General features: G+C 36.3%; 2 protein-coding genes across 20 annotated transcripts; one reads left to right on the top strand and one right to left on the bottom strand.

Moving 5' to 3' along the window:
- Positions 1–667: 667 nt before the first annotated feature.
- LOC103417007 (uncharacterized) lies at positions 668–5465 on the top strand. The gene is made up of 4 exons (XM_029110315.2): positions 668–890; positions 1662–2785; positions 2881–4923; positions 5019–5465. The coding sequence occupies exons 2-4, from the start codon at positions 1778–1780 to the stop codon at positions 5049–5051; spliced, it is 3084 nt and encodes a 1027-aa protein (XP_028966148.2). The 5' UTR covers positions 668–890; positions 1662–1777; the 3' UTR covers positions 5052–5465.
- Positions 5466–7538: 2073 nt separating this feature from the next.
- LOC103404135 (uncharacterized) lies at positions 7539–21920 on the bottom strand. 19 transcript variants are annotated; one of them, XM_070805793.1, is made up of 22 exons: positions 21450–21920; positions 19668–19803; positions 19453–19561; positions 19184–19306; positions 18845–18924; positions 18100–18225; positions 17720–17996; positions 17400–17480; positions 16941–16961; positions 16770–16814; positions 15760–15831; positions 15086–15134; positions 13108–13181; positions 12849–12930; positions 12540–12704; positions 12342–12411; positions 9764–10145; positions 9393–9469; positions 9233–9269; positions 8810–8990; positions 8147–8537; positions 7539–7986 (listed from the first exon to the last, which is right to left on the bottom strand). In XM_070805793.1, exons 17-22 carry the CDS (start codon positions 10074–10076, stop codon positions 7798–7800), a joined length of 1188 nt encoding a protein of 395 aa, XP_070661894.1. In that variant the 5' UTR covers positions 10077–10145; positions 12342–12411; positions 12540–12704; positions 12849–12930; positions 13108–13181; positions 15086–15134; positions 15760–15831; positions 16770–16814; positions 16941–16961; positions 17400–17480; positions 17720–17996; positions 18100–18225; positions 18845–18924; positions 19184–19306; positions 19453–19561; positions 19668–19803; positions 21450–21920; the 3' UTR covers positions 7539–7797. The 19 variants fall into 19 exon arrangements, with proteins under 19 accessions (XP_070661894.1, XP_070661893.1, XP_070661889.1 ...); XM_070805792.1 differs by lacking the exon at positions 19453–19561; XM_070805788.1 differs by lacking the exon at positions 19453–19561 and having other exon boundaries at positions 15970–16814; positions 17754–17996.
- Between the last annotated feature and the right edge of the window lie 2920 nt (positions 21921–24840).

Here is a 24840-nt window from a genome sequence, read left to right as displayed (position 1 = left end):
ATATAAATATAATAAAAGGTGATTACTATGATACACATGCAATAATTTCCAAAGATATATAAATGCTACGTGGACAAAGAGTCATGGCTGAATGCTTAATAAACAAGTGGGTGAGTCCACCAATTTTGGCAGAGTCAAAGGAGCTTGGATGAGCAAGTCGCAACTGTCACTGTTTCCCAACCGTAACGTCCGTGATCACATCTCCCTCTCCTCCTCCATCGCAATCGCATGGCCTCCCCAATCTCCATCCATCCCATATCAAGAAACAAGTGGTGCATCAATGTCAAATGTTTTAGTAAGAGTGGGTAACAAAAATGATATATCATGTACTATGAGATAAGTATACAAATATCGTGTAGCATTTTAAAAATCACATTTTACATTCTAAACTTTCTATATTAAAAAAGAAAAATACAGAAAAACGTATAAAGAGATTTTTAAAATATGAATAACACTTTTGTTTAATTAAATAAAATTGTATCGCTGTGTAGTCGTGTTCATAACATACTAAAAAATGGGTCCACGTATGGGAAGAAGAAGAAGGAGCAAAATGATCGATCCAACGAAAGTACTGTACAATGTTGTATTTACTTTTATCCCCTGCATGTGTTTAGTCTTCGTCCATGTCCGACACTCCATACACTTTTTGAAAAGTTAAAAAAAAAGGCACACTCTCACCTTCTTCCACCTCTCTCTCTCTCTCTCTCTCTCTCTCTCTCTCTCTATCTCCTCATTTTCTCTCTCTAACTCCTTCCTTTCTTGGCTCTTTATTTTCTTTGTTTGCACTCATTCCCCACACTACACGGCATCATTCTCGGAGCCCAAGTATCATCAGGGCACACAGGCTCGAAACAATCTCTCTCAGAGAGAGAGAGTCTCAACTCTCACAGGTAGGCCTCCTCTCTTATCTTCTTCAATGGAGAGTTTTTGATAAATTTCTCAACTTTTTGATATACAACTTCAATGTAGTGACAACTGGTGTAAATTAGGCATGAATTTAAATTCTGGGTTTTCTTCGAAACATTCTGGTATCGCTGTTTCCCTTTGTTTTGAGTTGGGATGATGTTGGTATCAGACCAAAAAAATATGAACTTTCTGATGTACAACTTGAAGTGACCGATGGTGTCAACATTAATTTAAATTCTGGGTTTTTTGTTTGGAACATTATTGTATTGTTGAGTACTTAGAGTTAACGGAAGACTTAGAGAAAAACCATTGGCGTAAAACCGAGCGTAGTGGCGTTCTAGAATTCATATAGTGAATCCAGATAAAGATTTGTATTTGTTGTGTTGTTGAATTAGGATGATGTTGGAATTAGACGAATTTGGATTAGGATTCATAATAAAGTTTCTTCCTTTGGCACACATTTCAAGGTTTCATTCTGCTTATCAGATTTTATTGATTGGATAGTTGGGAGGGTTTGAGGTCGTTGAAAAGGTTAATTTTATTCACCAGAAGAGCAGTAGTAATTCTTTTGGTTATGGGAGTTTGTTAGAGTAGGTAAAATTTAGTTCATCTACTAAATGCTTTTCTGTTATTTAGTTAGAGATATTTGATCTGGCTTATCTGTGTAGGTGTTGAATTTTTTCTGTAGTTTTTGTGTGTGTGTTAGTTGATAAAACTATGGATTGTTACAGTAATTTTAATCCTTTTCTTTTCAGAGTTGATTTAAATTCGGATGCGAACGGATTTACGATGATCTCTTCTGCCACCCCTGTTGTTGAACTTTGAACTATAGAGGGATTAAAGAACATTGGCTTGATCGAAATCAGGATATATGGAGGAAAGGAAACTGAATTTGAATGCGCCTTTTCTGTCCGTGAGACGAATTACTGCAACACCAGTGATCGCAGATGGAGAGAAAGAGAAGATAATGCAGAGGCCAAATGGGCGGCATACTCTTCCTTCTTACAAATCAGACTTTCGTTTGGACCAGGTGACAGAACCGGTTGCAGTTCCTTTTCATTGGGAGCACATCCCCGGAAAAGCCAAGGAAGACAATGAGGCAGAGCTTCAGCCTACAGAGGAGGCTTCAGTCACTCCTAGGCTTTCCCCTGGAAAGCTTATAGATGTTAAAAAACATAATTCAGAAAGGGACTATGGAGATCAAAATGCGGCTAGATCACCGCACTTTAAATCGTATTCTTTGAAAGAAAATGTGAAGGAATTGAAGTGCTCGAAAGATGTAACAAACGAGAGAATGGCCTTGGAATTACAGAATGAGGATGATGTTTATTCGGATGCACTTGAGACGATTTCCCCTACAAAGTCTTTCTCATTGAACTGTAGTGCAAGTTGTCTGAGTCAATCTGAAAGTGCAGATATAAAGCCATCTAGACCCTCCGCTATTGATCCACAAACCCGGGATTTCATGATGAATCGATTCTTACCTGCAGCCAAGGCAATGTCTTTGGAGACACCTCACGCTGCAAAGAAGCAGCATACAGCTGCACCTGAACCGCCAAGAAGAATCACGAGGGTAATCCGCCATGAGGATACGAGGCCCTTACCTAAGGAACAAGGATCTCAAATGGAACTGCAACACAGACAATACGAAGAGGAAAAGGAAAGTGAAGGAGAAGATGACGATTACGATCCCTCTGGCTCTGTTTCAGCAAAGGGTTGTGGGTTGTTTCCCCGGTTGTGCTTGCGAAACTCTTTATGCCTCTTAGGTCCAATTCCAGGGATGAAAGTTAAGACCAGGGATCTCATGTCTTCGTCCTCCAAGGTTGCAAGACCAGAAAAATCTACTTATGGTCGGTCTCACAGCCAACAACTCAACAAGGTTGTTTTAGAAACTATCACATCTCTAGTTTCGTTTATTTATTTTCCGATAACAAAATCATATAAATTCTGACATTTTTGTATGATTTTAATTAGCATGCTTGGGATGCTGCTTATAAGCGCAAATCAAACTGTGGAGTCCAATCAGGTGAATTGCTGAAGTTGGAGAATAAGAAGGCTGGTGAGTCCAATCGCTTTACTCATTCTGGTGATCTGAAGAAAGGCAGGTCATCTCCCTTCGGGAATTCACGAAGTGCTTGTATATCCCCCTACCGGAATAGAGCACCTTGTGGAGTCAAATCAGCAGAATTTCAGAAGTTTGACTATAATCAGGCTGGTGAATCCAGTCGCTTTACACTCGCCGGTGATCTAACAAAAGGTAGGTTATCTCCCTTGAGGCATTCACAAAGTGCTTGCATATCCCCCTACCGAAATGGAGCACATTGTGGAGTCAAATCAGCTGAACTGCAGAAGTTTGAGTATAAGCAGGCCGGTGAATCCAGTCGCTTTACACACTCTGGTGATCTCAAGAAAGGTACACTGTCTCCCTTGAGGCATTCACGAAGTGCTTGCATATCCCCCTACCGAAATGGAGCACATTGTGGAGTCAAATCAGCTGAACTGCAGAAGTTTGAGTATAAGCAGGCCGGTGAATCCAGTCGCTTTACATACTCTGGTGATCTCAAGAAAGGTACACTGTCTCCCATGAGGCATTCACGAAGTGCTTGCATATCCCCCTACCGAAATGGAGCACATTGTGGAGTCAAATCAGCTGAACTGCAGAAGTTTGAGTATAAGCAGGCCGGTGAATCCAGGCACTTTACACACTCTGGTGATCTCAAGAAAGGTGCACTGTCTCCCTTGAGGCATTCACGAAGTGCTTGCATATCCCCCTATCAAAATGATGCCCCTCATGGAGTCCATTCAGCTGAACTGCAGAAAATTGAGTATAAGCAGGCTTGTGAATCCAGTCTTCTTACACATTCCGGTGATCTAAACAAAGGTAGGTTATCTCCCTTGAGACATTCACGAAGCACTTGCATAACCCCCTATCCGAATGAAGCACCTCGTGGGTTCCATTCAGCTGAAATGCAGAAGTTTGAGTATAAGCAGGCTTGTGAATCCAGTCGCTTTGCACATTCTGGTGATCTAAATAAGGGTAGGTCATCTCCCTTCAGGCATTCACGTAGCACTTGTATATCCCCTTACCGAAATGAAGCACCTCTTGGAGTCCATTCAGCTGAACTGCAGAAGTTAGAGTACAAGCAGGTAAGTGAATCTAGTCGCCATACACATTCCGGTGATCTAAACAAAGGTAGGTCATCTCCCTTCAGGCATTCACGAAGTGGTTGCATATCCCCCTATCGAAATGAAGCACCTAAGTCTCCATTTCCGGGAGTAGGATTTCTTGGCGTTCCCAGAGAAGAGAGCACCAAAGCCAATAGTAAGTCCAATTTGCATATAAAAGGTGGTCACAGCTTTCAGGAAGTAACAAGCCATCAACGAAATATACAAGGGCCACGCTCTGAGAGCCCTATCGTTGAGAAGACGCTGTATGTAGATACTGTAAATATTGGCAAACTATCAGATTCGAATTCCAGTTCTTTCGATACCAAAGAACAAGTCGACTGTGCTGATGAAATTTTTGAGACCTTATTAAAGAGAAGAGACATGGAAGAAACTTCTTCTGCAGAATCTCCGTTTCAAGACATCAAATGCCTGAATAATTTCGAGGCTGGTGGCAAATTGGAAACTGAAGTATTCGAGTCTGCTGATGACAACACATCTTCATTATGTGACATATCACACTTCAAAGGCCAAATAGTTGCTATGAAGGACTCTCTGCTGGGAATTGGTCAGGAAATTGAGGCCTCTAACTATTCAAACTCTGATACTAATGGAAAGCTGGATACAAAAAGTGGTCAGATTATAACTGTACAGTCTCCTCTTCCCCCACCTCTACCAAGATCACCTTCCGAGTCTTGGCTTTGGTCTACCCTTTCGTCAATTTCTTCGCGAAAGTCATTTTCACATGCGCATACTAAAAGGCTGGAATCGGAGACATCCTCCATGAGTACCAAGTGGGAAACCATTGTCAAAACTTCCAATTCGCGTAATGATCATGTGCGCTACTCTGAGGTAATAATCTCACCATCTTTCATTCTCACATAATTTTGTATACAGTAAAAGTTTTCTGTGACAAAGGCAGCTCTAACATTTTTATGCCTTGACAGGAATTAATTACTCGTTTTTCTCAGCAATCCTAGAGTAAGATTTGCCCGGGTCTTCCAAAATTTTCTTTTTGTTTTGCTGGCTTCATCGGAAGAGTTGGTTTGAAGGTGATCTGAGGTAGCTAACTCGAGCTGGCCAATTTATTTTTGGAGGTTCTCTTCCTCCAATTGTTTTTGCTACTGTATACCAGATAAGCAACTTGGGTTTTCAGATTCTGCTTTCTGCTTTTTTTTTTTTTTTCCCTGTCTACAGTTGAGTTCCTCTTACAAATTCCTTGTAGTTGAAGCAATTCCCATATCAGTAGCTTGTAATGTGTTGGCTTTGATATATTTAGGAAGTCAATCACCCTAAAGATGATCATTCATTTACATTTTGCTACTGATCATTAAAATATTTGTATATTTCAGGTTTGTAGTTTCTTTGCTTCAGTAAAAGTATATGTATATTTCTGTGTTGGATTGTTCCTGGAGCTAGAAAGCTGAGATTCCATCAGCATTTCATTTGTCCCTAGAAAAATGAATTCAAAGACATCCCCCCGCTCTTAAGCTACAGAAGGCCCGTGTAATTTTCTGGACTGTTTTACTACTAGACAATATAAATTATGAATCCTTTGGTAACTTTGAGAGCCCATTCTTGAGTGCCTCAAATGTTGGGTTTCATTGAAAGTACATTCGAACAAAATCGCGTGCCAATCTATGTTATAGTACGAGTCAACGAGGAGTTTATGCTTTGGCACGTTGTATAAAGCACCGAAGAGAATTGCTAACGAGACTTTTTTAAAAGTGACTCTCTCTGTAGACTTTTCGACACCTCATCTTTGTGGCACAATTTCTGTGCGAATGTAATAAAATAATGTGCTAAAAAAACGAGGTGACGGAGAGTCCATGAAAAGTTCCAATTTAAAAGAGTCTTCTTAGCATTTCTCAAGCAGCGAATAAGTCTAATAATATGATAACCTTTGTTTAGTGCGCTTATGTACTAACTAGTCACCTGCTTATTTAATACGGATAAGTTTCATTTATGCAGTTGACACCTGGATATTATTAATTGATTTATGTGTTAGAGTGAACTGGTTATACTACCAAACAGTGCTTAATTTAGAATCACACAATAATTTCTCATTTCATTGTTTAATTGACATGAGAAACAAGGACATGTCTATGCAAGTATTTTCTTCTTTTTTCTTTCAAAAGGGAACAAATCAATTAGTTTTATGTTTTCTTTTGTACGTCAACTTTTAACTCCCTTCATAAAATTTTTATTTTAATATCAAAGTTAGTCAAGCGGAATTTTCTCTCCTTCGTGAGAGTTCTCATTTCCTTCGTGAAAGTTCTTCTCACCGCATGCATGTGAGTGCATCTCCCACTTTTGTTCTCCTCCTCGCTGCCACCGATCCTAGCTATGGCTAGGGTTGGTGGTAGCCCTTTGCTCCTCTTGTTTTCCTTGTCTTTCCTTTTGTCCATGCTGGTTTTTTCCTCTACTGCTGCCTTTGGTTTCCCTTCCTCAACTCCCCTTTCTTCCTTTCCTTTTCCCTCCACCTACTTTGTTTTCATCACTCCACATCCTATCCTTTCCACTTGGCTCACTCCTCCAATGCTCTCATCCTCTAGATCGGCTTCCACTAATCCACACCGTGAACGCGAATCTTCGCGATTCCCTTTTAGGAGGGAGATATGTAGAGCTTCGGATTTTTTCGATGCTCGAGTGTTCTTTCCACCTTCTTGCCTTAACTTGGCCTTGTTGCCTCTGTTGCTTGTGGGTTGTTTCCTGTGAGCTTCCTTTGATTTGTGGTGTCGATCTTCGATGTGCTCTTTGGCGGTTATTGAAGCCTTCTTTTTAGCCACTTTGAGGGCTTGATTTGGCTTGCTTTCTGGCAACTAGTTCGAGTCTGGAGGTCCTTCAAACGGCAGCAGCGGTGGAGGATGTTGCGGCAGAGGCGGAGGAAGCTACGCCAAAGGATGCAAGCTATTGGGTTTTTTTTCTTCTGTTTTTTGTTGGGCTTGGGTTTGTTGTACTTTGGTCCATACTTTTGTTGTTGTGTTTGTATTGTATGTGGGTCTCTTTCTTGTAACTGTGTGTTGTTGGTAATAAAACTTGCAGCCCAATTTCCAAAAAAAAAAAAAAAAGTTAGTCAAGCAACCAAAACATTATGGTACTTCCATATTTTGATATAAATGATATTTACATTAAAGTTTTATCTGATTTAAACTATGAGAAGGACTCGAACTCGGGTGTGTAATAAAGCATATATATCCTCTCTAGTCTCTAGCCAAAATGCACAATCTTTCTTAAACTCGAGAATTGTGTGTCATAATGTCATTTGCTACCCACCAATTGGAAGTAGGTGCACCTAGCTACTAACCCGAAGACTTAGTGAACATGCTTAGTACTCTTCAGAATGAAAAGAAGTAAAATTCTTGGGGCTTGTAAATTTGTGACCCTTTCGTTCATGCATGCAAAACCTTGTTATCATAATACCATTGAGGGTTTAAGGAGTGAAAACCGAAAGACTCACCAAAAAAGAAGAGAAAGAAAAACCCTAAGCTTATATAAATGCTTTTAGAACAAGTATTTCACAGTACGTTGAGAACTTTTGACACAGGCCGAGCCAAGGGGGTCTCGGGAAGACGATGGAGATATATACCTGGGAATCACTAACCAGCCTCCTCCTCAATGCCTGGCTGACTCCATGACATTAATTAGTATAGACTGGAAATTTGTTTGGATATACTTTTATATTCACTATTTGCACCTCAGACCAGATTAGGTCGACAACAAGAATTAAAGAGAAAGAGAAAGCTTAGTGCTAATTTCCTGTTTAACTCTTTGCCCAGTTCCATAATGATCTTCACTAACCATACGATGTCTGGAAATAATCTTCTTTTCCTCATAATTCTCAACTCTTTGGCCCAGACCCAATTCCAGTTGTGGCATCCATTCTTTGTACTTCGAAAAATTTTCTTCATTCAGCTGTAACGGAATTCCGGTAGTAATTAAAATGAATAAGAATTAACATGTACGGAATCAAAATTAAAAAGTAATGAAATGTATAATATATATATATATATATATATATATATATATATATATATATATATCAATAGACTAATCTGCAGACTGTAAAGCATACCTCAAACCTAAATGGCGACTTGAATTCGGTTTTGTAGCAACTGGAATTGGTGATAGAATTGTGTGTGTTTGATTGAAATTGCCTTACGTTTCTGCTCTCTCCAAGGTGCCAGTTTGGTGGTCTTAAATTGTGAGATTCCCCTATCAACCTTGGTGTGGTGTGCATATGATGCATTAGATGGTCAGATTGGGAGCCATGACGATTATCTGACCAATTGATTTTGGCAGCTGGTCTTCTTTTAGCCCTCCATTGTTGTTTGTTAATCGTTTCAAATGGAGGCCTTTCCTCAAGAAACTTGCTAGGGTTTATCGGTAAAGTTTGCAAGATTGTATCTATAGATTTGTTCGAGTTGTTGCCTTTTGCGAGTTCTTTGTTTAGTAGAGAACTTGACCTAATTATAACAACAATAGAAGCATGATTGTAGTGCCTATAGCTAGATAAAAGAGAATAGTTACAATACCAAAAAAATACGTACATCATTGGTTACTAACACTAGTCATGACACGAGATGAGGTGGCTAAAGTCACTATCAGTGCCTAATGATTATTACCAAGCATGTTTATTATAGGTAACTAACGGCTTTAGCCACCTCATCATGTGCCAACGATGTTAGTGACAATTTATGTTGATTTCTTTTAGTGTTAGTGTGTAATGTATATATACCTTGAGCTAGCTTTAAAATCTGGCTGTGATTGGCTATGACAGTCGTGTGGATTTGTTGCTACAACGATGCCACCGTTGTCCATTCTAAAGTATACATGTCGACGAGGCTGGTTGGTTGTTTGGTGCACCATGCAAGATATGTAATCCCTTCCATGCTTGGATTCGTGGTTTTCAGATAATACTGCATGCACCAAAAATAGGATTTGCATTCATGGATAAATTGTTTCACTTTCTTTTCCATGAACAATATTTATCACATAAGGACATAAGGACTTGGTATAAATGACAAATTCCGGAAGTTTTTGTTTGTAATTTAGACTACTACAGTTTTAGAAGAATTATTTTAAACAGAAAAAGTTGTTAAATAACTTAATCTTGCTAATTTTATACTAAACTCAACGATGATATCAGATCAACCTTTACCTTGGCCATTCCCATCAAGCTTCTTACTTCTATACATCTGACAATTGGAAAATGCATGATTGGGAGGAATTAGTAATTTGGAAAAGAAAAGAATTAAGTCTATCAGGATCTGATTAATTAGAAGGATATGATTATTTTGACAAAATAATTATTTCCGAACCTGCAAGTGACTCTTTACATGAGAAATACTAAGTCCTCTCACATTCATTAGCTTAAGAACTAATTTAGGAGTTGCTCCTGCATCGATACGAAAAGAACAGAAACATTATTAACGTAAAGAGGACGTAATTAAGTAAAGTAATAACAATAATAATGTAACTTGATCTTAATGTTCCTATATAGTACATGGTTTTTTTTTTTCTTTAAGTGTTAAAAGCGATTTCAAGTTCGAATCCATACTCTCGATAAAAAATCTATCTACTTCTAAACCTTATTATTGGAGAGACGCGCATTTAGGGCAAGAAAGTACTGTTCATCTTGATGTAAAAGTGCATATACATATATATGATACGTATCTAGCTAGAAACTTACTATCTTGGCCACCCAGTCTTTCAACAGCGTGCACAAAAGAAAGATGGAGTTGAGGTGTCCACCGAAGACGAGGCATTTTCGATCTCACATATTGCCTTACTTTAACTCTCCGCCCTTCATTTCCTTCACTAGAGATATCATTATCTGAAGCTTTATTCCCTTGGCCTCTTTCTTCATTCTCACTACTTGCTTCTTCATTCAAATCGAAGGATGAGAATTTCTGGGACGATCCCACTGATCCGTTTTCTACTTGTTCCTCGCTGATCTCGTTACTCTTCTCAGCTTCCTGATAACCAAATTCTAGCTCATCCATTATGTCTAGCTAGCTGCTTAGTTCCCCAGAATGATTAGTTTCCTCTTTATCAGCTAGGTCCGTGCGTTGCTGAAAATTAACACCAACCAGAAGTTAAAATAGTGGATTTCACTAGAAAAGAAAAGGGAATTAAATTGTTAATTGGTAGTCTAGCAGTATTTTTTAATGCCACATGAGTGAGATACAACTACTGATATATTTCCAACTCTCCTGGTTATAGCTAATACTATATGTTCTTAGTCATCCTGCAAACATATTTGGTAAGATGGGGATAGAGAAAATAACATTTTTTTTTAAGAATAACTTAAACAGAAACCCTGATTGGTGGACATGATTAAGAAAATAAAGATCGAAGTTATTAGTGTGCTGACAACAAGAGTTTCATATAATCATCAACATGTTGACAAGAGTTCAGCTATTATTGCCCGTCTGGAATCAATTAACAAACAAGAAAGAAATTAAAGCTTTACCTCTCATGTTCCAATGTTTAATGATTCCCCCATTTCATAAATATATTCATACAAAAAATGGGGTTTTGTTATGATTAATTGTTGAGAGAGAGAGATATAGATCGAGAGATCTTAATTTTTAATTAGCAGTAGATCGAAAATCATTGTTTACCGAAACTGAGTTTTTAGGTTGCAAATAATGATCCTATCTATCCAGTAAAAACAAGCTGATAACAATCAACTTGTTTACCCAAAAAAAAATAAAAAATTCAACTTTGTCTGATTAATTAAGGTTAATTAGTTCTCAAAGAAAACATTCTGTTTATGATCCGTGTAAACTAGGGATGAGAGACAACGATCGAAAAATGAAGAAAGATAAGAGAATAATTAATAGACACTAATCATGAATCGCAATCATTGTCTTCTTGAAAAACTATACATATCAATATATCATTACTTTGAAAAATTTTGGAAAACAAAGAGAAATCAAGGGAGAAAAATCAATCAAGTATACTAGCTAAAGTAAAGAGTACTTTGCAATTCACTTTCTTTCCCCCAAAATATAAACACCATTGGTGGTGGTGAGAGTAGCACTTGCCTCAATCCTTCTTCCGAGTAATCAAACATTTTTTCTATAACCGATGCCTAGATGCAGTGAGGGAGGCGATTGACAGAGATGCGTAAGTGTTTCTCGGTTCTGCGAAGCTTTTGTTTGGTTCCAAAGAATCCAAACCATGGAATTAAGGTCATTCAAATGTAGATATTCCAAGACTTTCGTGGCATAAGAAAGTTAATACTTAATACTCACATTATGGATACAGATCATGCCAGTGCTGCAACTTCCTTGGAATATTGTTGGAAATCATGTGAGTCCTCTCCCACCCTTTTTGCCTCTCGATCTCTTTTTTTTTTTTTTTTTTTTTTTTTCAGTTCTTACACTTGTGTCCTTTTAAAATCTCTCTCTCTGAGTTGTGTGTTTGTGTGTGTGTGTTTCTCTCTCTAGCTCTCTCATAGACACAACTAGTAATAAGCCCGCGCGATGCCGCGGGACTTGAATTCACCAGCCTTAACTACATGAATAAGACACATTTAACCTGAAAAACATTCAACATAATCGTGAACGACCAAAAATGATAGATCTAGGAAATTATAAAAGCATTGTAACCGTAGAATCAAGAAATTATAAAAATTCATCCAATCAAGAGACTAATAGTTGTCGGAAGGTGGGTATGCAACCAAGAATCTTAAGATATACTTGACTTGCAATTCCATTATAATTTCACACAAAAAAAAAGGATCAAATTTTGATTGAAACATTAAACAAAACAATCTCATCTGTTACAAATTGGACCAACTAAATAAAGAATATATCGATAAGATTTTCAACCTAACTATAAAAAAGAGCTTTATAACAATGCAATCAACATTATTTGAACTCAACTAAACAGAAACTAATTGCATGTTATAAATTCCATAGGTAATTGAATGGTAGTGCAGCCCCTACAGAATGTTTTTTAATCGATTTAGTAGTTAACACTGGACAATTGCACAATACAAATCTTAGAAACTATTCCAACTTAGAGCAAAAATTACCTCCCTAGTGCTGCGCAACTATAGAAAGAAAGATAGCACTCATAAAGAGAGAGAGAGAGAGAGAGAGAGAGAGAGAGAGAGAGAGAAGAGAAGAGAGAGATGATATCTCCATATGGTATTCTGGAGCCAAAAGAAAAGCTGCAGACGGAAATAAGCTAGAAAGAATCAATTTAAGATAAACATTCAACAACAGAAATCAAGAAATCAATTTAAGATTACTGACCTAGGTAGGTAAGCTGCTGTGAAGGTAAAAGAGGCCCAAGAAGCTGATATGAATGAAAGGATTTTGCTTGCTGCACACCAATGTATTAAAAGCGTGAGGCGTGGGTGAGGCGTTCGAGGGATAGCCCAACCTAAGAGTGAGGCGTGAGGCGAAGCCTTACAGGACCTTAAATAAGAACCAAAGTGGAGTAACACTTACAGGTCGCGAAAGGAGATGAGGACGTTGTCGGATTTCAGGCGAACCAGATTATGGAAATTGCATCTCGGATCGGGCTTCCAAACTTCATGGTGGACCCAAGCAACTCTCCTTCTGTCCCCCTAATCGTGCATCTGCCCTCACCCTCTCTGCACCCAACCCCCTCCCCTATCTCCCCCAAATCACACCCTCACAACATCCCATCAGTGAAGAATCAAATCCAAAAGTAAATTGTAGTTACCTATTATGGTAGGATTTAAATAAGAGTTTCCAAATAGAAAGACAAAGGATATAATACAACAGATAGCTCACCAAAAAGCTGCAGTCCTTTCCCAGCAGTGATACATTTCCGCTTATTACGCATGGCCTTTTCAATTATAATTTCTTGCTTCTCCTGCAGAAAAAACACAACAGAACAGATTTCAATAACCACTCATACCTATTCCATCTCTAGAACTAAAACTTTTAGTTATTTATCTATATATAAATATTGATTATGATCACATTTTGATCATAGACATAAAATACAAATCATTATATATTTGCACAATCAAATATTTATGGAACTCACAACCGAGAGCCAGAGCTTCAATTCCGGTGAAACCACCCTTCTCTCAAACCCTTGGCGACCAATTCTTACATCATCTATACGGTAAAATTGATCAATCAATCAAAGATTTAAAAAGATATGTCGATGTAGTGGTTTGAGAACACAGCTTGGGAAACCTTGGGTAGGAAATATGCTCGCAAGGAAAACCAACAATGGGTGAGTATGACTCTCAAAGCTGGTTTATGTTTAAATTACCGAATCACCATAATCGTTGTTGGTTGGTTTTCACTCATGGTCTACTTTTTATTAAAGTTCTTGTAAAGAAAATTGGTCTTTTAACATTCTTTTCTAAATTTTAAAAAGGATCGTAATTTTGTAAATAAATTCAATTCCCAAATTGAAATTGCAGTGTAAGCAAGCCATAGTTGATCGCACGGTTTTTTATTGTAGCCATAATTAGACTAATGTGATTTATACTTAGAGACTAATGTGTTTTTTCACATGGTTTTTTCTGTCAAAATTTATAGAAATATGAAAACGATCATCACAAATTTGAAAACCTGCATTAACCAAAATTCAAAGGAAATGAACACCATGAGTGCTTGCAAGATGAGAGAAGGGAAACAAAAAGGAAATGGTGCATTTGAACAGAACGATGATAATTTAAAACTTTAGGTATGAAAATGCTTAATTTTTATGTGTTAAAGGAATGAGGATATCTTAAAACTTTAATTAAATGGAATGACCAGGATATTTTAAAACCTGTTTAAAAAACAGAATCACAAAGACATAATTGAAAGAAAGAAAAAAAAACCATCCAACATCTGGATAATCAGAGGATCACAAAGAGAAGAAAAAAAAAAGAAACAAAGCAGAAACCAAATGAATAATATAAGGCGATCAAACTGAGCAATAAATAAAAAACTCATAAAGTCGCATTGTTTGAAACGGAAAGCACCGGAAAAGAAAATTACATTTGTTAAAACAGTGGACTTATAAAGGTGGTTTATTTTTGCTTCAGGTTAATAGAGTGTTAACTGCAGAACTCGAGGTTAACATGCACTGTGAGGCTTGTGCAAAGCAACTCAAGAAAGAGATATTCAAACTAAACCCCATTACCAATGCAGAATGTGAGACACTTCTGCAGATTTGTTTTGGTTTCAGTGTAGTACAGCACTGCAGGTTCAAGTTTGTTTTAAAAAACTGCTAACAATTTTTCCTATGATATTTTATATTTCCCCTTAGATGTTTGTAGTAGTGCTTTATTTTGTCATAACTCCACCCTGAACCTAAAATGCACTGTGGTTCCATGAGACAAAGTATGTAATAGTATTAGAAACTTACCAGTTAACCATATAATAATCTAAGATGATCCTAAAATGATGTAGTCGTGGACAAAAGTAAAATTTCATCATAGAACACATAAACATAGGATGCGATCTTGTAAGTCCTACTATCTTAATATTATTTTAAAAAATGAAGAATTACTATCTGCCTTCTATAATTAGATAAAATAAAAACCAGTTGCTTCTAAGTTTTGGTCTCCCATTGTATATGGATATAAATTTGGCTCATTTCTTTCCTAAACATGGTCTTTTATAAGCATCATTTGATTGAGGGAGGTGCAAATGATTTTATTTCAATCTAGTCAATGGAGATGCTTCCTATAAATTTGCTTTCTACATGGATTTAATTACCTGAAACCGATAAAAATGTTTAACAGAGACAAAGGCATGTATTTATTGTGCTATAAATAGATTGTGGTTAGTCATTTGAGAGAGTTTTTTTGAAAGTTTTTTTTTTTCCACAACTCTAAGCTCATTTGCTACAGTATCTCTGCTCCCCCAGCCGTAAAAATAACCTCACAAACAATATTAAGCAGGACTATTTAAGAATCTAAAAACCGCCCAAACTAACTACACAAATGTAATATATTTCAACTGAATGCTATATTTTACTGTAACTCACAGATGTAATATATTCACAACACATTCAATACCTTTTGTGCTTTTGCCTTAAGCAAGCCTTGTTTATCAAGCGCATGAAACCTGCAACAGTGTCAGTCCACATCTCAGATTACAGGAACCCGTTGCACTTAAGTCACACATAAATTTGCATTCAAATCATAGAAGTAAACAACATTGTAAAGCACTATCATTCATCACAAAAATCTTATCTTTGTTATCCTAATTAATCGAAATCCGAAACCCAATTTACAAATGTTGCTTCTTTTTCCTCCTCCTCCAAATTTTCTCAGCAAAATAGTAAATACAACAATTCCACATCCAAAACAAATTCAACTTTTTTCTCTTAATTCACAACTAAAATAACAATTCAACAAAAGTATAAAAATTTCCAAATGTAGAGAAATTTGTGGTGACTTGGAACAAATTAAGCAGTGGAATAACAATCATGTACATTATTTTTTTTCAATTCATGCTTCAGTGCAGTTGGCTATGTATGCATGGGTTTCTCTTAACATCAAGGAAAATCATGATGCTGAATGTAAATCAATCATTTTTCATGTAGACAACAAAAAGGAACCCCTAAAACCCGACCTAGCAGCACAACAAATTCTGGAAATAATTCACAGCAAAAGGGAAGAAATGATGACAATCTACGCTAACAGTAGAGAATTGAATTAAAAATTGAACTTAGCTAAAAAACACTTACCCTTCAAGGTTTGGAGCCTCAGAAAAATTTATGAAGTTCACGCACATATTTTTAGGTCTCAATGCACCTATCCTGCAAACCAACAAAAATGCAAATGCATTAATACAAATGCCAATACCGATTTCTAAGATTTTAGTATTCTCTTTACCCTTGCAACTGAAAACCAAAAATCCCAAAAAAAATGAGCAAGAAGCTTAAGTAGAAAAATACCCATTTAACCTGAGATTTCAGTGTTCTCTTTACCCTTACAACTGAAAACAAAAAATTCCAGGAAAATAAGCAATATTTTGAACCACCAATACCCATTTAATCATACACGAATGAAAAATCTAAATACAGAGTCATAGAGCAACGAACTGAAACCCCCCCCCCCCCTAAAAAAAAAAAAAACTGACTTTGAAACAAAGAACAATACACAGAACAGAGAGATGCATCCCCAAAACCTGACCTAACAGTGCAACAAAATCCGAAAATAATTCACAGCAAAAAGGCTGAAATGATAACAATCTATGCTAATAGTAAAGAATGGAATAAAAAATGGAACTTAGCTTTCCAAATCCAGCCATTCATCCGACATGCATAAGGGAACGGACGATCCAGAGTGATTCATGCATAATAGCCACATGGACATCGCGCATATAAATTGTTGTAGAGATAATTTGCAATAGAAAACGTAGTTATAAATAAGATATATGAAATACCAACATTGCAATGGTTTTTTTTTTCCATTTGATTGTACTGAAGCATGCATCTTAAATTAAGTACTACGTGAGGTCTCTATAATGAAATGGGAGATTGAATACACTCGAGGAAACTGAAAATTTAAATATGCACACACTTCATAGTGTATCTTCAGAACCCAAAAGAAACGTTTATATATACGACATGTTTTGACATTCTTTTTCCCCACTCAAATCGTCTTGAAAAATTTGACTACATTGAGAATAAGCAAAAGAGTACTTAAAACCAAGGGTGAATTCAGCACTCTAAATAAGTGGAAGCATTTGTACCGCAAATGAATTTACAGCTTAATTTTCTTGCTGAAAAACCTTGACCTACAAAAGCAAATTACATTTATCAACAAAAAGGAATCCATTCAAGTCAGCTCTATTTAGATTATAATAACGCTCAGTTTAAGAAACCAAATACAATACAGAAAAAGCAAATATAATCCAAATTACCTTGATTTCCAGTCTGACAGGCTGTTAAAACATCACAAAAACGAAGAAAACCAATCAGTACAAAATTAGAACACCAAATCTCAAATAATATTACAAACTCCAATATCTACCGAACTATGGGACAGTTAAGAACAACGATAAAATGGAGATATTACAGATTTTGATAATATAATTTTCTATAAGAAATTGTGTTAACAAAGATATTAGATGCTAATCCCAAAAGGGTCTGTTCCACCACATAAAATTTGCAATACTAATTTTGAGCACTCAAATCATATTACGGTATATCACAAACTATGCCATCTGATAATCGATAAATTTTAAGAAAATTTAAAATGAATACCATAATCTGAAATGTCCTAATTTTCTCAAACACTTTCTCAAAAGCCAAAAAAAAAAAAAAAACAAAAAAAACAAAACAAAAGGAGATAAAGGAGAAATGAGAAATCGAGTAATTACCATGTCTGGATTTGGATGAGGCAGGAAGAGAAGCGCATGATTGGCGCTCAGTCTTCCTGTTCTTCTTGTAATTTATTTCCCCTTTCAAATTTCAAAAACACAAAAACCACCCATACTTAATTCCCATAAAATAAAACTGGTATAAAAATTTCATTAACACCTATGAAAATCGACCGTGCATAGCTCTTTTAATTCTAACACAGAACCTTCATTTTAAATTAACATTCACACAATCCTAATCATTTGTGAATAACCATATTCTTATCATTATTTGAATATGTTTTCTTATATATAGGGTGAGCTCAGACCAGGCACTAAACTCGCTAATGTATTTAGTGATTAGGCTTGATTTACAATCTTCTTCAGTATCATCTCCATTCGGAATTGTTGGCGCAGATCATAGCCACACCTCAGAAGCTATCCAATCTCTTCCCTGGATTGGATTTGATTGCCTCAGATTCTAACTTTTCAGCCGCACCCTTCGAAGTTTGGAGTTTATTTGGAAAACATTGTGGAGTCCAGTTTTTCGGGGAGATTCACGCAGATGCTACAGCGCGAGCCGTCAGATTTGGACAAAGTGGTGGTGGTGGCGGCTGTCTAGAGGCAGAACAAAGCAAAAATTTAAACCACAATCCATCCGAAACATGCTCTCAGAATCAGAACAAAAAAAGACATGAGGCAGCGATGAAACTCATCTTACAGACGAAGAGCTGAGCAGCTCTGCAATTCATGGGCGCACCCCACCCCCTACCGCCCCTGAAACCCCTACACCCTACGCACACGTCCTGCACCCTCACTTTAGAATTCAACCCCAATATAATCAAACCTAAACAAAACCAAATTAGCCAAATTGGAATAGTTAGATCAAACAAAGATTTGAGCCAACCAATTACAAATTAATCCATACAAAGGAATATGAAAATTTTGAGCCAACCAATTACACATAGCAATCCATATAAAGATTTGAACCAAACAATTACACAAATTTCAGAATGAAGATTAAAATTTACAAAAAATCTATACAATTGACACCTAAAAAACTTGCAATTTTCTCCTCAACCTAACAGTGAAGATTTAGGAAATACCAAATTAACAAACCAGAAAACCCTAACAATCAGTGTTGTTAAAAGCAGGTATATACATGGTCCAGCTCTTCATCAACACATTTGCAGTTGGACTACAGAATAATCTAGCAGAACTTAATTCTTGCAACATGAATGTCAATCTTCAAACGCAAAAGCATATTTAACTAATGATTATTCACAGAAAAGCACTTTTACCAAATAATCAGGCAAGCAATTGAGTTGTACTCATTCTAAAAACAACTAAAACAAAAGTTAAAATAAATAAACAGATAGATAAGCTTAAGCACTTCTAGCATCATTTCCCTGAAGCTTATAAAATTATGTGGCCAAGAATTTGGGGAGAGAAAGAGATGCAGGAACCTTTAGGTGGAGTTGATGACGCGTTAAATTGGATTTGGAACTTCGAAACCCAGGCATGGTAGAACAACATTGTGTAGATGCTGAGAGAAAAATGTACAACAACCAAACCCAATTCACCAAATGAAAAAATAAATTCTGGGTTATGTCTACAGCAATTAAAAGAAAGTTTTAAATCGCTTTTTTAGATTCAGAAGCAAAAAAAATGGAGAACTACATAGCTAGGAAAATTTGAAAACAAAACTATTGGATCTGAAACTATTGCTCATAGATCCGTGAATGTTCGAACTCAAACAATAAAACCCAAATTAAATATTCAAAAATTGATTGAAAAGTCCTTACCTTGAGGAGGAAGATGAATGCCAACAACCAGAGACGCAAATTGGGAAATGAAGGATATAGAAAGAGAAAATGACTGCACCCACCCTCTCTCTCTCTCTCCCCCTGTAATTGCACACCCAAACTCTATGGAAAATACAACGGTCAAATAAGGAATTGAATGGCAAATCCAACAGTGAGATAAGGAATTGTAACCTATATTTATATTAGAGATAAGCATAAATATAGGAAAAGATATATAAGATCTTCGAAAAGTGTAGAGAAATGAGTACCTATGCATGTATAGCACAATTTCTTGAAATGGTTGAAGAACCATTTCAATCAAAACAGAAAGGTATATGCAATTTTTAACACCCCAACCACCATTATCACTTTTATACCCTGTTGTGATTTCATAAACTTCTCATTTTCTTAGTAGCAAGCTCTCTTTGTGGGCAAAAATTATAATAATAATAACAATACTAATTTAAAAAGTAATGGAGATTACCAAGGAAATAAGTTTTAGGTTCTGAATGGTTTACTGATCCTCATCCATTTGGTGTGAAGACTTTCTTTGTTTCATGTTAGGTGACGCACAAACTCTCACAAATGATGTTTCGACGACCGACCTTGCTCCTAACAAACTAAAAGAACAGAAATTACATCATATGAAAATAGTTAAAATTATTCTTTAATCGTAAGTCATAAAGCAATGCAGGCTCAAGCTAAGGATGTCTGCATCTGCTAGACAAAAAAGTCAATGCCTACAAACAGTTAGTAGGCAAACTCAGACTGTCAAACAGAACCATTAAAGATGCTTACTTCGAACTTAAGCTGATTCTTCACATATAAGATGGAAAAATACCTTTTCCTAGAACACAGACACATTGAAAAAAAAATCTCTCCAAAATTAGAGTTCGTTGTTTTTAGCATGTAAAATACAAAAAAATTTCAGTATGATTGTCGCACCACCATGTGATATTATGTTTATATTTCATATAAATAATACATATCTAATTAATGTATATCAACTGTCATTCACTCATAATTTAGCTAATGAATATGCGTACCCATTTGACTGTGACATTCTACCACTAATTAAAATGGTAAAAGTGGGAGATAATATAAACCCAGCAAAGCTGACAGAAGAACATCTAGGGAAGGGAGAATGGGACCAGCCAAAGCAGACAACTTTGAAAACCCAGCCTCATGTAAATCCCATTTCTCCCTTGCGGCAAGAAGTAAAGAAAAACGGAAATCAGTCCCATTTCCCCTATGTTAGAATTACTGTTACAGTGAATGCAGCACCTCGGCCTTCCAGTGTTAGAATTAAAATCATGTGCAATCGAATCAAGCGTTGAAAAAGCAAAGAAGGAGATATGGGATAAAGAAGCCAAATTTACTTCAAGATACAGGTCTAGTTGAGAAACTGCCTCACGAATATGGTCAAAGTGACGCTAATCATATGCATAGGTTGTCAACACTCCAAATGTTTAAAACAACCTTTACATAGAATATTTTCCATTTTAAAATAGCATATATTGGTACAATTAAGACAATTTTTACATATAATTCATCATAGTATTTGGTAGAGGAAAATAAAATAATTTTTCTGTTTACACCACAACATTGAAACCATAAATATTAGCAATATTCAAAGGCAGTCAGTCCCTTTCATTATGCAACCTATGGTAGGAAAAAACAGAAAGCTCAAATATGTCAGCTTGCTTTGCAATAGTAGATATTGTACTAATAATTTAGGAGGCTCTTGTCTCCAAATTTTCTCAATAACTTTCGTTTTTGTATAGCTGGTAAGAATGCAACTCTAATCCAAATTTTCTCAATAACTTCCCTTTTGTATAGCCGGTAAGAATGCAACTCGAAGAATTGTTCTGAAGAGAAATATACAATCAAAACCAACTAAAAGTAAGCTATTGGAAGAAATTTAGAAACACATAAACACCACCACAACTCATACGTAAACTCAACATAAACCAAATAGTAGAAATTGAAAAAAAAATATATATGCTCTTGAATCGAGAACTCCATCAAAGAAGACTGAAATATCGTTCAACATTGTTTTGGCCAATCAAAGTTAAAACATAACAAACCAATAAAAAAAAACATAGACTGAAATGGAATCCCATGGTCAATGAGGTATCAGATTCTAAAAAAAAACCCTAAATCCCTAAACCAGAAATTCACATAAAAATAATAATAAAAAAAAAACCCTAAATCCCTAAACCAGAAATTCACATAAAAAAAAAAAAAACCCTAATTCAGAAATTACCAAATCTTTTGCAGAATGATGGTATGGTAGTGTTTTCGACGGCGGTGATGGGGTGACAATGGTGAATCGTGATGGTCTGAGCTGCACAACGGCGATCGCATCCGCCTCATCTTCCGAATGCTTCGATTTCTGAGCTTCTTCTTCTTCTCTGGCTTTTAGGGTTCCTCCGACTTGGCGTATCAGACTTCTGAGCTTCTTCTTCTTCCATCATCGAGATTCTGCAAGCCGCAGGCTCTCTCTCCCTCTCTGCAAGTCGAAGCTCTCTGTCGTAAAACCAAAATTACAATCTGAACGGAAATGAATTTTGTGAATAACGTGAAACCCACTCTCTCCCATACCTCCCTCAGCCATTCTCTCCTTACCAATCCCGTTTTCTCAAAAAGTGGACAAAATCCCTAAATCTCTCTCCCACTCAGTCGAAACCATGCTTTCTGCCCTCTCTCTCTCTATCGAAGGCATGGCTCCCATCCCTGAAACCCTCACTGAATGACAGCAAACCTAAACCCACCCCAATCCGTCTCAAACGCAAAGGACAAAATTGCCCTTCCAACCCAGCCCCAATATCATCACAAACCTGACGGCTTTGTTGTAAATAGCATGAAATCGAGTGGCTTCCTGATAAGCCATATGGACAAAATTACCCTCTGAAATTTTGAGAATTACCCTCCCATTCGGCTGGTATTGTTGCATGGCTTTGTTGTAAATAAAGCAAAATCAAAAGAAACATGAACAGCGCCTGCCCTCCCCCCTACTTTAGAATAAGTAATATGCTCGTTGCTATCTTAATTGTCTTGCACTTGACCTCTGAGGAGACTCCTCTCTAATCTATTGGTTTATTAATGATAATCAACATTTTGTTCTGTTGAGCAAGTTTCATCTAGGTTAATGTAATCAACTAATTATTGATTGTTTGAGAAAGAGTGAGGTGGGGCCTCTATATGTCATCACTCATCACTCTCCATTTTCTTTCCCACCTAAAATTGGACTTTTCCCCAATATCAACAAGCAGCTGTTTTCGTGTGTCGTGCTTAGGTTTTTCAATTTCCTTACATTATTGGTAAGGTTGTTTCATACAAACACTGGAATTTTGTAGGGGGCCACATGCATGGTGATTGAGAATTCTTGAGATTGAATAGTGGTCAATTTTGGTGGGACTTCATGCGCCTAATCAAAGCTAACACAAATGGCAGGCATACATCGATCAAACTTCCTGCAACCTAATTTCCAATTGTGCAGATTGATTTCACACGGGTTAATCGAAGAAAGTTGAGAGAAAATATGAAGAGTAACTAAACTCTTAATTAATAAGCATGTGCAAAGCTTTTAAGTTTTTAATATGGAGTTTACACTCTCAATAGGTCTGTCCCCTCTCGTGTGAGTGTGTTTAAGCCTAATACAAGAGTAATATGTATTGGGTGACATGAGAGCAAGTGAACTGTCAATTCAACATGTGAATCAATATGCTCTAATACCATGAAGAAACTTAAAAATTTCATCATAAAACTAATTAACAATATGAAGAGTAACTTAAAACACAATAAAATCCGTTAATTCCTCAAGTTGCAATTCAATTTGCTATTACTAATCATACATGCATGCATTCACATCTGCAGACAAATTAAATATACTTTAACCAAAATGAATGACTATTCTAGAAGTTGAAAAAATGACTTCAAATTCTACGTATATATTACTATAAAATTAAGAAAAAAAAGAATATATTACAGATATGATGTATGTTTTTGCATTAGTCCAATGGCATATATGAATCGCCTTAGGGCATCATCTAGTCAAAATTGTTGGCATTACTTGAACAGAAGATAGTGAAGCATGCATAAGTTCATGATGATTTTGTGGAAACTTGTCAAACTTGATCCTTTAACGTTGCTGAGAAAAGGTGCTGATATCAAGGGAGAGGGGGTCATCACCTACCTTTTTGACTAGGTGCACTTACCCTTATAGGAAATACCTGTTAGTGGAAGAAGCTAGTCTCGCTACTAACTCTATTGACTACTTACCGTATAGCTAAAAGTCATTTCGATTATGTCTTCTAGGAGAGGTTAAAACTCACATTTGTCACTATTTCATGACAAATATCTGCAACAAATAGTATATATGCTTACAAAATAATACTTAGCCGTCCCAATTGACAACAAATCTACTTGTTCGCCTTGCAAAATGAGTGCCGTGGCAATCGTATTTAATCAAGATTATCATTTACATGCAGATGGCTGCAAGAACGAAAATCAGAAGCAGATGATGATGATGAAGATGATGATGATGATGACATTCCAATTGGAGCAAAGTTAGAGTGCATGCTACCAAATTAGTTCCACATCTTAAAACAGACCAACTGGCGCATAAGTTACGTCTTCGCAAAAACTCTAATTGTCAAACGCATATGTTTTTAAATATTTTTGATGTTGGTAGATTATGAATATATAAATAAATAATAAGATTAATCATTATATGAATGTGTAGTTCAACTCATTGCTGTTAGAGAAGGATCCTTGTCAAAGGGAATCGTATCTCCTAAAGTATAGAAATCAATATTATAATCTAATTCTAATTGTATTTTTAATTGTATCCTTACTTGTACACCAAGTATACACAATTATATATAGGCATTTGTGCTATGAATATAATGATCAAGATTATAATTTCTACATGATATGAGAGCAATTTAAACAAATATGGTGAACTTTTACTAAGGATTTTTTTATTAGCATTCCACATAATGTTGAATACACCACACATAAAATTTAATATTAAATCACTTATATATCTAATATGCAATGACAATTTTAACCTCATAAAGTTAAATAAAAAATCTAAATACACCCCAAATCACAACTTTAACATGTATATCCTACAATTATTTTTCTTCAATTCTCAAAACCAATCTCATCCTCTATTGTAGTACAAAACCTAAAGTAATGAAACTACAAACATGTTGATCACAACTTTAAAGCCCAAGGATATTGATCAATAGCCTCCTGATTTTCATTCACCGTACCACTACAACTTCATCTCCGTATGAAATCAACAAATTTGCCTTGTTATGACGATTTTCACAAAGGGGACTCAGAACTTGAGGATTCTCGTTATGATGCTTCAAATTACACCCAAACAAGAAGGGAAGGAGAGGAGCGTCCAAGTCAAGCTACTCGCTTCTTTGGCTGTGATACCAAAAGCTCTTGCAGATGCACATATGATTGGTTGTTTTGTACATACAATGAAATTCTTCAATCCAATGATTCATGGAGGCATTCTATCAACCCCACATTCTTCTTCAACCCGGTTTCATTGAGTAAAAAAAATTTAAAAAAAATGTGGAGTGGAGTGTAGGTAAAAAAAATGTGGGGTGGATGTTGAGAGTGTGGGGTGTAAG

The sequence above is a fragment of the Malus domestica genome, chromosome 10, assembly GCF_042453785.1.
Source record: "Malus domestica chromosome 10, GDT2T_hap1".
Lineage (NCBI taxonomy): Eukaryota > Viridiplantae > Streptophyta > Magnoliopsida > Rosales > Rosaceae > Malus > Malus domestica.
The sequence above is the reverse complement of the archived record's forward strand: the minus strand, read 5'-3'. Positions and strand labels throughout refer to the sequence as shown.